Here is a 16,272-nt window from a genome sequence, read left to right as displayed (position 1 = left end):
TCTCTTAGAGTTTCATTTCTAATCATGTCCTGCCATTTAACTCACAATATTCTTCTGAGGCTTCGTCCTCAAATCTACAAAATCTGTTGGTTATTGTTTCATTGTCATACCCTGACTCATGTCCATACAGTAACACCGATCTCACTAAACTGATATACATCCTGATTTTCATGTGTAATTTCAGGCAATTTGATTTCCAAATTTTACTCAACCTAGCCATTGTCTGATTTGCTTTCTTTAATCTTTCATTAAACTCCAATTTTAAAGACCCTGAATTAGAGATCATAGTTCATAAATATTTAAATAATTCCACCTCATTAATCATTTCTCCTTCCACTGGTATTTCATCTACCATTGCAGATTCTGTTCTCATAATTTCTGTCTTTCTTCTATTTATCTTGAGCCAGACCTCATGTGATATTTCATACATTCTGGTAAGCAAGCTTTGCAAGTCCTGTGGCATTTTCCTAATAAGAACAGCATCATCAGCATACTCTAGTTCTGCTAATTATGTGTTACCAATTCAGTCCAATCCTTCTCCACCGTTCCCAGCTGTTCTAAGCATTACAAAATCCATGAGGAGGGTAAACAACATAGGTGACAATACATTCCCATGGAGTACTCCACTGTTCACTGGAAATTCATTTGATTGGACTCCATTAACAAAAATTTTACACTTGCTATCCTCATGAACAGACTTAATCAAATTTATATATTTAAGAGGAACTCCATAATAATGCAGGGCTCTCCACAAAATTGGCCAGTCCACACTATCAAGGGTTTTTTCATGATCCACAAATGCCGTTATTCTATATTCTGCACATTGCTGTACATCTTGAAAGGAAAATTTGGTCCGTACAACTTTTACCTTTTCGAAAACCTGCTTGTTCATCTGTTTTTCATCAATCTTTCTCTCTAGTCTCTTTAGAATGAGCATACTATATATTTTCACGACAGCTGACATAAGTGTGATGCCTCTATAATTATGGCAATAAGTCACAGATAATTTTTTGCCATTTTCAAAAACACTCTTAGCTCCCATTCATCTGGTTTTGCCTCTTCATGCCACATTCTACAAAACATTCTTGGATTATGGGAGTCACTTAATTTTTTACCAAAATCATCTCGTCGGTTATTCCATCGTATCCAGAGGCTTTCCATCTCTTGATTTTTTTAATGATAGTTTCGATTTCAAACACACTGAATTAATTCATGGGCACATTGAGGTCTTCCTCACCTTCAAGTACATCAATCAAATTATTCCCTTCATACCTCCTATTCATGACTTCACTAAAGTGTTCCATAAAACATTGCCTTTCTTCATCTTCTACTGTTATAAAAGATCTACCTCTCTTTTTGATAGGTATATGCTTCTTCTTGCCCCAGTAGAGATTTCATTAATCATTCTGTGAATAACTCTTACACTATAGCCACTCCCTGAATTCATAGCTTTGTAAGCCTCATCTGATTTCCTGTCTAAATATTCCCTCATCTGATTCCTGGATTTTCTTTTGACCTCACTATCAATACTGGAATACCTAGCATGCTCTAGCCTGTAATTTTCATTACTTCTTTTGAAACTTTCAACAATCAATTTCTGTCTTTGTCTTCTTTTTATAGTATCCCAAGAATCATTTGATATTCATGGTTTTCTCCTTGTAACTGCATGTCCCAAAAATTCACACCACTTGACTGATAAATATTCTACATTTTCACACCATTCTTCATCATTTGTCTGCTCTTCATCTCTTAAAGTCTTCTAGACTGCAAATCAGTTCCAACATTCAATTGAAAATGTTTTTTCTGTTATTCATCTTCTAGAAGCTTAGTTGCATCAACCTGGGTATTCTATCTATTTTCCTGTTGAGTGCTTTGTTTTAATTTCAGTGTAGCAATGAGGAGCTGGTGATCACTACCAATATCTGCACATCTATAGCTTCTTACATTTCTCAGAGTCCCCCTCTCCTTATCAATGACTATGTGATCTATTAGATTTTTTTAATTACCACATGGTGGAGTCTATGTATATTTGTGGATGTTCTTGTTGGAAAAGAGTACCTCCAATTACAAAATTGCTTGTTGAACAAAAACTTATAAGATGTGTTCCATTTTCATTTGCAACTTTGCTAAAACTCTCAACACCCATCACATTCTCTATACCTTGATTATTCCTTCCAACTTCCACATTGAGATCACCAATCACAATGTTCCTATCTCTGGGATCTCATCTATTACACTCTGCAGTTCTTCATGGTATTCATCTTTCCTTTCTTCAGGGGAATTATTTGTTGGTGCATACCAAACTATAATACTCATAATGCACTGCTTTGATTTAAACTTAGCAAATAACAATATACTATTTACATCTCACCATTCCATTGATGCCTTTTCTGCTCTCTGTGTCATTATCATTCCTACCCCTTCTTTTCCAGCTCCATCTGTTCTTCCTGAGTAGATATATATATTGCCTTGGTCTAAGATTTCATTACCAATACCCTTACAACGTGTTTCACTTAGGGCCAAGATATCCAACCTATATTTCATAAATACACTCTCCACTTGCTGTAACTTCCCAATCTGATTCACGGTTCTAACATTCCAATGACCAATTTTCAATATTTCTTTAGTATTTATAATGCGGGAGATTCTTAGCAACCTGCTATGCCCAGGACTGGGGGCTATTCTGTCATTTTCTCTTTCCAAAGACTGACTAAATCCATAGAGGATTCATAGGATGAATTCCTCAAATTAGCCAGTTCTTTGTGATGCACAGTGCCTCTCTAAGTAAGGTAAGTGACCCCTGCCGGTCCATACTGATTCCAGTAAGATCATTCGCCAGGCCTCGAGAGTAGAAGCTCAAGCAGCATCTTGTCTATCTCCTTAAACCCAATCTGTCACCCTGAAGCCAGTGACTTCATTGAGATTTGAGGGAGGGGGGGGGGATTTCATCCACACCCAAAGCTTGTTACTACACCAGCTTGCTTATCCACTTATACTCGTATAACGTTGGTAAACATGGATTACTAAGATATACCTTTTCTTATTGGGGATTACCCTTATTCCTTTTTTTTTCCTCAGTATTTCCGACAATATTCTATGTGTTAATTCTATTCAATGCAGGTTTTGCATAGACGAATTTACTGCATTTAACAAGGATATTCTTTCCCGTATCTGAGAGATATAGTATTTAAAGTATACCAAGCCTATTCTATATTTAGCTATGCTCCCCTCGAAGCTTACATCAATTTTTTTTTGTTTTATAAAAAAGTGTTTTATCTCCGTCTCTCTTATTTCTTTATGGAAATCTCTTCAAACATAGCAAAAACTTAGAACATGAAATATGTTCCGCTATACTTTTCGTTCCTTTTTTATTTGTGAAAAAAAACATTGTGGTATGAATCACTGGTCAGAAAAAAAGGCTTGACAGCTTTGACAGATTAATGAGCTAACTGAACTGACTACCAATTTGAACCATACGCAGTGTTTCATGTTAAAAACTAAAAATCTGAGTTTAGTATAACTGAACACATTTCATATCACAATGTGATGTTAATTCTAAAATGCTCTCTTTTAAAAAAGTGCAAATTTTTTGTTAACAAATAAGGAAATTGCTGATTATTGTAAATTCTATAAAAATTATAATTTCCTTATTTTTCTTCATTGAAATAACAATTCTTTTAATAGGGAATCATTCAAGAATGAGATAACCAATGCTGTAAAGAAAGTCCCATTTAAAAAAAAGTTTTACCATTTTTCATAGTGGGAAAGAGAGAAGCTTTTCTTATAGCTAAGGCAAATTTACATTTCTAATCACACATTTCATATTACATAAACGCACAGTGTGTCTGTACCTCTTTAAATCATTTTTATTATTAGAATTCCTATGCAAAGGGTTTATCAATGAATATTTTACATGCGTTAGCTATAATGTTGTCATTTATATTTGTTTGTTTTTCATTACTGCGTTCTGCAGGGAGGGAAACAGTGCAAAGGCCGGTCACCCGGACTTTGAGTCTTAGCAATGAACTCAGGGATGTAGCTATGGACTACTTCTCCCTATCTCCTAGTGGGAGGCATCATATGATAGACCATGCAGTTTGCTAACTCTCTTGGATGAGGCCAGAGCAAGTAGGAACACCGTCTTCCACGTGCAGTGGTGATCTGTTGCCTGAAGTGATGGTTTGTAGGGAGGACCCTTCAGGGACTGAAGGACCCGAACCCCGTTCTAAGATGGAGGACTAAATTCCGATTGGGGACAAGTAATCTCGTAACTTCGTATTAGTAAGGAAAGTTCCAACAAGTTGGAGATATGAACTACTTTCAGTTTAAAGACTAGACTCAAGGCTGAGCGGTAGCCTTTGACTGCCGAAACTGAGAGTAGCATATCTTTCCGAAGGTATACAAGAAACTTTGCTATCGTTGGGATAGTGACATCAAGGGGAGAGATACCCCTTCCGAGACACCAACAACAGAAAGCTGACCACTTCTCCTGGTAGACTGAAGCTGTGGAGCATCTAAGGTGTCCAACCATCCTCTTCGCAACTTGCTGCGAAAAGCCTCTCTGTGTGAGAAGGTGCTGGACAGTCTCAAGGTGTGGAGTTAAAGCAAGGTTATGGCTTTATGGTAGATTTTGGCATGCGGCTGTTTGATTTAGTGAATCTGGACGTCCATGCGTTCCCCCGTTTTGTATGATGAGAAGTCCTCAACCTAATAAGTAAGAACTTACAAATGACTCTCATGGCTCTTCTATGGCATCATGGAGAATGGTTGCTAGGCTTTCTGCAACTCCTCACAGAGATCCCAAGAAAACTCCCTCCGTGATGCCATAGAAGAGCCATGAGAGTCATTTGTAAGTTCTTACTTACTAGGTTGAGGACTTTTCTCATCATACAAAACAGGGGGAACACATGGACGTCCAGATTCACCCACCGATTTCAGAATGAGTCCTGCCAAAGAGCTTGCGAATCCGGGACTGAGAAGCAGTACAACGGGAGCCTGAGGTTCAGGGCTGTTACGAACAGATCCACAATCGGGGAACCCCACAAACTCACGACCACTCGCAGCCCACCATCTGAGTAGCTCTGCTCAGACTGTCAGCTAGCACATTCCCGTTGCCTGGAATGAAGCGAGCCGATAGGGTTGTAGTGGTTTGTGGACTGTGGCCAGAGGTAGCACCAGAACTGCCTAGTGTCCGAATGCCGACCACACCCCAACGTTCACTACAAAAAAAATATACAACAGTGGAATACTCAAAAACCTATGTAACAGGTCAAGAGAACGGAGCTTTGGGCACCACCTCTTGATTTATACTGGGCAAGGGGACCCAGCTAGAACCTTGATTCTCTTTTTTATTTATCCGGCCTTGATCTTGCTGAATATAAGTAAATTATAGAATATTAGGTGAAAGGAAACATTATAATTTTTCAAAATCTGACAATAGGATACAGTGTGGGAGAAAAAAATTATGATAAATGACTTATTAGAAAAGATTCAAAAACTAAGAAAAAAAACAGTGGCTGAGAAGGGGACACGGTGATGTAAGGAACTGGAATGAATTTCAGTCTTCATAAAAACAAAAAATACTTACAGTATTTGTAAATGAAACAAAAAAAAATATGTTAGGAATACATTAACATTGTTTTGTCAATTCAAATAATTGAAGGCAAAATTAGCATCCATTTACACTCCAGCCTTTAAGATAACAAGATAAACAAATTTTGAATAATAAAAAAAGAACAATTCACATGCTGGCCACCCACAAGTTTTCCTTTAAAAATATCAAATCAACATGTTTTAGTACATGATAAACACAACCGTGTGTATTGCCTTTGTCGTCCGACTATCTCCACAACAACTCTAATTAACCAACTAACAGAAAATATAACACTGAAAATACTGTACAGCAATAATTTTCCCGCAAAGCAACACTGTCCTTTTCAATATTTAGTCTACCATTTGGCTGCAAAGTTACTTAAAAATTCTCAGCCGTTGAACAATATGGCCGCACACGACGCTGTGCAGGTCACTGTGGGCCCACAATAGCAATGTCTAGAAAATCTCCAATTGTATATCTGCACTGTGGTAAGATTCCGTTGTCATCAAAAATTTTCTGTCCAACCACAGTAGTGCCTAAATTTCTCATTCTTGGAAGGAGTTTTGATAATTTTGGAACAATTCAGATTAAACTCGAACACTGTCCCATTCCATTTCAATAGCTCCTGTGAACCATTAATGTTTATGACACAATCTCATATAACAACACAGTAGCATACTTCTAGTTAAAAGGCAAGGTAATATGAATACAGAGCAGCATCACAGACCACTACACACTGGTAACAGGCAATGATCAACATTCATTTTTCTATTTACTTAGCAGAATGGTCTCAGCTTCTTTCCTATATACATACAGTACTCTGAAGTCTAAATTTCCCTCCCTACTGAGTGTAGGGGGCTGCTGTCAATACCTGAAAAAAAAAATAATAATAATGGATTAAGGCAGTTTTTGGAGGGCACAGAGGGGTATTCAAAAAAAAAAAAAATAATAGTGTGTTTCATAACATACAACCAACAAAGCTTTCTTAGACACAAACCACTTTTTTAATTCCAGGGTCACTGAGTTGTCTTCTGCGAATCTGAGTATCTCTACTGCTAGATGGCACTGCCGTGTTTGTTCAGGTAAGCAAAGACTGTGGTATTGTCGCTCATCAATACCACGGAGTGTCCCGCCCGAAACCTGTTAAACTGTTGGAGGGCAAGGAAGGCTGCCCATTGGCCGGAAATTATGTGGGGCAGCATGTGGGCCACCACCCTTCTTTTGACGCATCTGAAAAGAGCATCAATTCCAGGGGAGGAACGAGAAGATCAACCCACTTGCAGAGGTTTAGGTCTGCTAGCTACCATCTTAGGTCCATCCATTCCTCTTGTCCTATGTGGACAAGACAACCCCTGGAGTCGGTGTACTGATTCCATAGGGATTTTAGGTACAACTGGATGGATCTCATCCTGAGGTGACTTTTGGGAACTAGACCGGCAAGAGATGAGAGGTGACCGAGCAGGCACAGCCACCTCTGTGCTAGGAGCTCTTCTCACCTGTGGAAGGGCTGTGCTACTTTCCTCAGCCTCTAAATCCTTTCATCTGATGGAAATGCTTTGTGCCTTAAAGTGTCTAATTGCATGCCCAGAAATACCAGATTCTGAGAGGGAATCATATGAGACTTCTCAGGGTTACCATGATCCCCAGATCCTTGCAAAACCTTAGAAGCTCGTCTCGGTGGCGAAGAAGGGTAGCCTCGTAGTCTGCTAGAATCAGCCAGTCGTCCAGGTATCTTACAAGACGGATGCCGACTCTGTGGGCCCAAGAGGACACGAGTGAACACTTTGAAGGGCTGTGGAAAGACTGAAAAACATAGCATCTTGAACTGGTAATGTCTCTGGTCCACCATGAATCTTAGATACTTCCTGGAAGATAGATAGATTGGGATCTGGAAGTATGCATCTTTCAAGTCTAGAGTGCACATAAAATCCTAAGTCTAGAGTGCACATAAAATCCTGAGGTCTTATTGCTTGTCTGAAAGGTTCATTCAACAAACCTGTTCAGGGCAGAGAGGTTGATGTTTAGTCTCCAGCCTCCAGACGCCTTTCTCACAAGAAAGTCGACTGTAAAAGCCTTGGGACCTGTCGAGGACCTCTTGGAGAGCACTCTTCTTCAACATGGTGTGGACTTCTGCCCGAAGGACTAACTCTTGTGCGGATCCCTTGGCATAGAAGTTTGATGGAATTGGCACTTAAATTCGACTGTCCAGTGTTCGGCCCCGTGAAGAAGTCACCTCTGCCAGTGGCTCTGCAGGCATCCCCTTACAGGTGGTCGTATGGGAGGATTGCCCGTCCTAGTGTTGTCGGCCAGAGCCAGAACCCCTCTTCAATCTGCTTCCACAGAAGGACTTTTTGCCTCGAAAGAACTGTTTGGACACCTTAGGAACCTGCTGTTTTGGGTCTCTAGCTCTCTTCGTCAGCAGTTTAGCTGCTGGTCTGTGCTGTGGCTGAGTAGGATAAGGTCTAGAAGTTACCGCTTTCTGAATAAGAGTCGTAATTGGACGTTCTCCGTTTCTCAGCCACCCGCTCGACGTCTTCAGGGTTGAACAGGGAGCTCCCCTTGAAAGGAGAGTTCCTGAGCCTTGCTACTTCGGCCTGAGGGAGTCTATGGAATCTTTCTATGACAGCGTCCCTTCTTTTCAAAATGGTGTTGGCCCAAAGGTTCACCACATGATGAGAGAGGAACTCAATTGCTCGTACACCACACAATAGGAAAGTCTCCATAGACTTCCTAGTGGACTTCCGAGACCAGTCCTGAGACCGGACCAGTTGTCCAACAGACCCCAACCAAGTCAAACCACAAAATAGCCTGCATGGAATACTTGGCAACTTTCTCTTGATTAAGGATTTCGGAGGCTGAAAACGAGACTGGCAATCCCATCAAATTCTCAAAGGTCGTGCCTTTTGAGAGTGGTCAAGAGGCAGCGTTGGGAGAGGCTCACTGAGGATTTTGTAGTACCTCCTCTGCATCAACTAAGGAGGAGTGAGGAGTTTGGATGAGTTATTTGAATGTAAAGAAGAACCCATAGCCTGAGACATCAGCTTTTGCTTGACAACCTTCAACCCCATTGACTAGGGCAGAGCTGCACTGGCCCTCAAGGGTTTCCGAGTACCATAGAATTGGCCAAGGACCATATCCTTACCTTCATGGATCTGGCAGCTCATTGATGGTACAGATGAAGGCTAGAACCTGCCAGAAGGCGTGTTCAGACTCTCTGCGTTATCTTCCATCATCTTAGGGCTAGCACCAGTGGGCAAAATGTCATCCTCAAAGTTTTGCTCATCCACTTCTGAGCTCTCATCCATAGGAGCCCGGAGTGGGTCAAAATCGTCATCGGGAAAGACCGAGGACAGGACAATCTGGACTCCCTTCGCCTCTTGGGTTGAGGTAAGAGAGGTCTGGCAGAGGATTTGAGATTGGTAAACAAATCCTTCGGCTCTCTGCGCTGAGGCAGAAGTTCCTCCATCAGTGTAGGCCTGACGGTCTTTACTGATCTTCGGGGAGATGGGACTCTGCAGGAGGAGGAACCACATCGCACCGTCTGGAAGGCATGCCTCCCTTGGCACTACCACAACAGCAGTAAGGCGAAACGAGTCCGAATAGGAGATTGACCTGTCCTATTTGGGAGGAGATGGACATATCCTCTTCCTCCTCCCTTTGGGTCTGGCCTGTGGTAGCTTGAACTGCAGGGGACTCCCCTTGCGCGGCTCCGCCGGAGCGGAGTATGCTGAACTCCCCCTAGGATCAGTAAGAGGAGGGGAGTCTGTGATGAGAGGCAACAGTGGAACCATAGGAATGCCACCCAAGGACTGGGAACAAGGAATGATCCCTGTCACAGCTTGTCGCACTACTGTACGTTAGTGCCCGCAGCCATGGGGGGTCGCTGATTCGCTGTGCTGGGAAGGAGGCCCTTGGGGCAGCATGGATCCCTGTGCTTCGTAACCTCTGGAGGATTCTTAGCCTCTTACCTGGAGGTAAGATCAGCACAGGCCTTCCTTTAGGGGGGAGGATCTGGGCGTTGTCGTATGGGCGACAATTTTTTGGGGGCTGTTGGAAGGCCACGAGACTGGCGAGACTGATGGGAATCTTTCCTGGCGTGAGGTTTGCCCGAGGAGGGAATACCTCCTACAGCAAAAAAGGGAGATAGAATCTCGTCCGAGGACAAAGATACCACTGATGGATGAGACAAGTCTTGCAAGGATGGAATGTGAGACTTATCTCTGCTACGAGACACTGCTATGTCATGCAACACTGCTATGTCAAGCAACACTGCCATGTCACGCGACATTGCTTTGTTGCACGACGCTGTTATGTCATGCGACGCTGTTGTATCACGCGATGCTGTTTTGCCATGCGACGCAGCAAGAGACTGAGCTTGGGCAATAGAACGAAAACCCAGGGGAGGAACTAACTTGGATCGTGAATTCAGGTTGCACGACCGCAGGGAAACGTCATGACGAGAACTTGAAGGATCTACGTCAGAGATACCCGAAGGAACATGGGATCATCCAGGCATCGTTTCGCGTAACACCACAGGTTTCACGCAACAAGGAGCATGACGAGAACCCAAAGGAACTATGTCAATGCTGCCTGGAGGGAGATGGAATCTCTCAGGCAACCTGTCGTGCTGCGGGTTCACGTGATGCGACAGATGACAAGAACATGAAGGAACTACAGTACGTCATCATTACCTGGAGGGAGATGTAATCTCTCAGGCAACATGTCTAGTAAACCCATAGTATTCGTGCGACGAGAAGGATGACTAGAGCATGAAGGAACTACATCATCGTTAGCTGAAGGGAGATAGAATCCCTCAGGCAACAAGTCTCGTGAACCCATAGGATTCATGCGACGAGAAGGGTGACGAGAACCCAAAGGGACTACATCATTGTTACCTGAAGGGAGATGGAATCCCTAAGGCAATATGTCTCGTGAATGTGGGTTCCCTCGACAGGAAGGATTAGAACCCGAAGGAACTACGTCATCGTTACCTGAAGGGAGATGGAATCCCGCATGCAACAAGTCGTGAAAATCCACAGGGTTCCCTCAACGTGAATCCAGAGATTCTCTGTTAAGTGAGCCAGCAGATTCAGCATAACGGAGGTCACGAGAGTCCACGGGCTCAACATAACCACAGTCACAAGAACCCAAAGGTTCTACGTGACGGGAGACCAAGGACTCCCTGACACGAGAGCCTGAAGGCTTAACATGACAAAGGTCTCGAGAACCCAAAGGCTCAGCGTAACCCTTGTTGCGAGATCCCAATGGATCAATGCAACCGGAGACCAGGATTTCCCTGTCACGAGAATGAATGAATGAATGAATGATTTGAAGTTCTCTGGCATCCTGACATCAAAGGTCATTGACGCCGATATCGTTCATTATAAATAAAGATTAAAAGAATATTCAAGTAAAACCAGAAAAGTAAATATGTTATAAAAGTTAAATAGCATTAAGACCTGCTTCTAATATAAATTTCAAAATGCCATTAGCATAGCATTGTACAACACGTCAGGTCCAAGGATCTTGGCAAGGATAAATCTGCCATCCTCACCCCGGGCCTCAAACAGATATCTATTTTTTTCTGTGCTATAAGTGGGGCATTCAGTCAAAAAATGCCTCACTTTCAAGAGTAACAAACAGTCGTCGCAATATGGTTGGTGTTGGCTGGCCAGTAGAAACTCGTGCGCCATCCAAGTGTGACCAATGCGGAGACGACAAAGAGTACTGTAGTCTCCCCTTTTTGGGGTATCCCATTATACCTCCAAGGGGATATAACAATTGCAATTTCTCTCATCTTATTTTCAGTTAAACTATCCCAATGCTGTTGCCAATTGTTATAAATAGAATTCTTAATTGAGGGTAAAAAAATCATTACAGAGAATGGGGTACCTTCTTGGTAGCAACTCAGATGTATCACTCTTCGCCAGTGAACCTGCCTCTTCATTTCCAGACACACTTACGTGTGCCGGAACCAAGCAAAATCGAACTGTTATATCTTTAAGGCCAATGATTTACAGCCACTCCAAAATATTTAAAACTAAAGGGTTACTATAATTAAAACTTTCTAAAGCTTGAACAACACTTCTTGAATCACTATCAATGGTAAAATTTCCGCCATATAATTCAGCAGTAAATATGGTTTATATTAGAGGAAGTGCACCTCTACAGTTACAAGAACTATTATGTACTCCAAATCCAACGCCAGCATCAGATTTGGAGCCATTGGTATATATAAAAGTTGATTCCCTATGTTCTTCAACATGTTCCATAAAAAGAGACCTACCTTCTAATTCAGTCATTAACACCAATAAAATATTTACAAAAAGATATCTCTGGTAATTTCCACAGATGCGTTGATGATATCTTAAATGGAAGCACCTTACCTCTAATTACATAAAGACTTTTTAATAATTGTTTTGCCCGAAAACCATAAGGTTGAGGAGATTTTGTGTGCAACTCAAAGGATGTTGAGTGCCTTAAAAGGCTAGCAGTCTGAAAGGCTAAAGAGTTAGGGAGTCTGTAATCTAAACCAGTATCGAATAATGGAAGACATTCGGTAATGGTCTAGAGGTAACTCTCCAGCATCAACAAGGAGACTTGGGATAGATGAGGTTCTAAATGCTCCTGTGTACAATCTAATACCAGCATTATGTAATGAATCTAATATCTTTAATCTTTTATGTGGCTGAGGAGTATATTTCACACCCATAACTAATTTTGGAAAAAATCAAGGCCTTGTATACAGTAGTTTTAAAATAGTTTTACGGTCTGCACCCATGATGTATGGGACAATACTTTTAAAAGATTCAGAGCCTCAAGACATATAGCTTTCAACACCTTTAAGTGAGAAACCCATGTAAGCCTAGAATCGAAAATCAATCCTAAAAATTTAGCTTCACCTACACATGGGATCCGTTGACCTTTCATGTATATATCCGGATCAGTACGTACTCCCCAGATACGACAGAAATGGACAATAGTAGTTTTGCTTATTGAGAACTTGAACCCATTCATATCAGCCCACTGAATAATTTTGTTAATTGCGAGTTTTAGTTTTCTCTCAACCATTGCCCTTCTAGCTCTAGCAAATGATATGGAGAGATCATCCACAAATAGCATTGAGAGAATATTTTGGAGAATGACTGAGGATAGCCCATTAATTGCTAGTGCAAACAGGGTTACACTCAGCATACTACCCTGGGGAACTCCTTCTTGACATTTCATCTCTGATAGAGTTTCCTCCACTCTCACTTGAAAAACTCTACGTGAAAGAAATGATTGGATAAACAGTGGTAGCAAAGGCTTCACAAATAGAGGACTCAAGTCGTATCAACACATCAGTTGTTGAGTGCATTTTTCTGAATCCACACTGGATAGGGGATAAAATACCTTTCTTTTCCAGGTACTACATCAGTCTTGCACTGACCATCTTCTCCAGGATCTTACATAAGCAAGATGTCAGTGCAATTGGTCGATAGTTTGCTGCTAAAAAACTAATCCGTACACGGCTTTAAAAAGGCTAAAACAACGGCTAGTTCCCAAATACTTGGATAACTATGATCCTGCCATATTCTATTAGTAATACTTATAATAAATTACTTTGTATTAACTGGTACGTTTCATCATTGCATATGGAATTCCATCGGAGGTCCATGGCTGTATCATTACAAGTGGAAAATGCAGAATCAAATTCTCTTTCAGTAAAAGGAGAATTGTATGACTCCTCCCTTCCTGTTGCAAAAATTTAAAACTTTTTTTTTCTTCAATGTTCCTATGCTGGTGACCAGTGGCTGCTACACACTTGCATGATACATTTGAGAAATGATCAGCCAGGGCATTGCTAACCTCAGTTGCTCCAGTCACATAATGACCATTCACTTTCAACACTAGTGATGGGTTGGGGGTGAATTTTCCAGCTATCTTTTTCACTTTCCTCCACACAGAAGATGAAGGTGTTCTACTATTAAGGGAGGAAACAAAAGACAACCATGACTGGTGCCTAGCTTCTTTCATGGCGAGACAGAATTGTGCTCTACATTTCTTGTATATAATTAAATTCTCATCAGTACAGCGTCTGCGCAATCGTGTTAGAGATCTTCTTGTGGCTCTGTGCAGGGCAGTTAGTTCTGAAGACCATGCAGGTTGGTACAAGAGCCCAAAGGTTCAGCATAACCAACATAGTGAGAACTCGACAGCTCAACACAACTAAACTCGAAACCTGGTCATGAGATCCCGAAGGGTCAACACGACTGTCATGAAACCCCAAAGGGACATCGTGACTAGAATCAGTACGTTCAAAAAGACGTCTCCTAACAGCCTGAGGAGGAGCACATCACGGATGGAGAGGGGTCATAAACTCTTCCACCCAATGGACCCCCAAAGGGGGATGTCCTGCAGAGACCGCCCGAAGGGGAGGTTCATTCACCCGGAGGAGAACTACGTTTACGGCAACACTCTGCCCTTGGAGGAGAAGCGTCATAACGTTTCCGCTACCTGCTAGAGATTTTCTATTGAGAACGAGAGACTGTTACCCTGAAGGAGAACCCTGCCTTGGACTCCGTTCCTCCACCGCTCCTGAGGAATCAACAAAGTCTTCGGCGTCAATCTCAGGAGACCAGAATTTAGATCGACGGGCTGCAGCACCTGTGCCCACAGAAGGAGGATCAACCTCCGCGGAGGATGGAGATGACCGTCTCCTCTCCGCTCCCAATTGAAGGAGATCAAAAAGAACGTCCTTCAAAAGTGGACCATCAACGTCCAGTGATGGCCAAAAAGACAATGCCAGAAATAGAGCAAGTGCTCCCTGGGGGAAGGGGCAGAGCCAACTCACTAGGGTAGATAGCGCCGTCACCTTGCCCAAAAGGTTGACTTGGAGTAACACGGTCTGCACTGCTACTCAGACGATCCCCGGAAGGGATCGGTGGAGCAGAGGAGCAGCTCCTGAAAGAGATCGAGATCGAGGGGCAGAAGATTAAACCGTGGTTTTTTCGACTTCGGGGAAGACCCAGAAGGAGAAGAATCACGTTTGGCTTTCTTCCATCTCCCAAACCACTCCCATTGGGAGGCAAACCACTCCCTACACTTATCACAAGTGTCGTCCCTGAAACACCGGCCTTCGGGACCAGGACAAGTATGTATGGGACTACCAAATGCGCACACAATCTGAAAAGGAAAAAAAAAGAATTATATCAAAGCAAGTTAAAGCGGGAGAGACTGACAGTGTGTCCGTTCTCTACCAAGCCAGAAAGTAAAGTGGTTGCACTACCCCCACCCTCACCCGCTAACTAGCGGTTGGGGTAGTTACCCCTCAATAAAATCATCATGACTCGTCTTTCAGCTTCACTGAAAGTAATACCCCTATAAATAGCGAAGGGTTTGTATTTGTGTAAGAACAAACATACAGTAAGTAAAAACTTAAGAAAAGTCAAAGGCCAGTAAAAAAAAGTTGGGCGGAGAGAAAGACAAACGTATACTCTCACTGAGCCAAAAGTAAAAAGTGACGAGACAAGTTAAACAGTAGCGTGTGTAAGTGGGGTAGCCAGTTATCCCCCCTACAACCCCCCCCCCTCTTAACTAGCGGTAGGGTAGTTACAGAGTTTAAATTAGCTTGTTACTTTTAACAACGTTTTAAGTTAAGTCCAGTAACAGTTGTAGTATCAAAAAAAATGTTGATAGGGCATCCTTTTTCATTTGTATGTGTTGCTTGCTGCATGTGCATTACAATACAGTACTCCTATTAAAGAACGAGGGTTTGTATTTGTGTAGAAACAAACAGATAAAAGAAAAATTATCAACTTCATGAGGCCATCTCACCACAAGCAGTTACCAACATGTCCCGAGACATCTATTGGGGGTACCATAAAGAATGGGCACACTTTCTTCTTTTTCTTTAATTTTTATATTGTCAGTAATGCTACACTTTCAAAAAGATAAAACACTATGAATTCTGGGTAAGATTCATGGAAAAACTTCGCAGTAACAAAGTAAGGTAGCAAAGTTAGTTTAATCCCTCAAAACTGAATACAGTATCACACTCACTGGATTGTTCATGAGTTTTTGTAGTTTTAATCGTTGCAGATCTGTCGCATTCTTCACCACAGTTACTTCTTTTTCTTCTTGCTTTGCATCACCACTGTCACTGTCTGACATTATTACAGCTTCAGAATATTCAAACCCTCAAATCTGGCCAAGTTTTAGTGATGTTTACTGTAACTGAATGATGATGGCTGTGGATAAAATTTTGAAATATGTTATTTTCATTAGTAAAATAAATTTTTGAATATACTTACCCGATGATCATGTAGCTGCCAACTCTGTTGCCCGACAGAAATCTACGGTCGGGATACGCCAGCGATCGCTATACAGGTGGGGGTGTACACAACAGCGCCATCTGTGGTCAGGTACTCCAGTACTTCTTGTCAACACCACCTCAATTTTTTCCTCGGTCCACTGGTTCTCTATGGGGAGGAAGGGTGGGTCAATTAAATTATGATCATCGGGTAAGTATATTCAAAAATTTATTTTACTAATGAAAATAACATTTTTCAATATTAATCTTACCCGATGATCATGTAGCTGATTCACACCCAGGGTGGTGGGTGGAGACCAGCATACATGTTAACAAAGAAGCTAAGTATCCCGTATTTCATTTTATTAGTTATTCAAAAATAACATAA

General features: G+C 41.8%; 1 protein-coding gene across 2 annotated transcripts in view; it reads right to left on the bottom strand.

Annotated features, from left to right (window-relative positions):
- Positions 1–16,272, bottom strand: part of LOC137645813 (PRKR-interacting protein 1 homolog) — a 245,970-nt gene that overhangs the window by 111,320 nt on the left and 118,378 nt on the right. For both annotated transcript variants that reach the window (XM_068378770.1, XM_068378769.1), the window contains exon 2: positions 15,635–15,822. In XM_068378770.1, the coding sequence (XP_068234871.1) occupies positions 15,635–15,745 (111 nt within the window). In that variant the 5' untranslated portion in view covers positions 15,746–15,822. The remainder of the gene's footprint in view (positions 1–15,634; positions 15,823–16,272) is intronic.

The sequence above is a fragment of the Palaemon carinicauda genome, chromosome 8 (genome assembly GCF_036898095.1).
Source record: "Palaemon carinicauda isolate YSFRI2023 chromosome 8, ASM3689809v2, whole genome shotgun sequence".
Lineage (NCBI taxonomy): Eukaryota > Metazoa > Arthropoda > Malacostraca > Decapoda > Palaemonidae > Palaemon > Palaemon carinicauda.
Note: the sequence above shows the minus strand (reverse complement) of the source record. Positions and strands in the feature narration are given on the sequence as shown.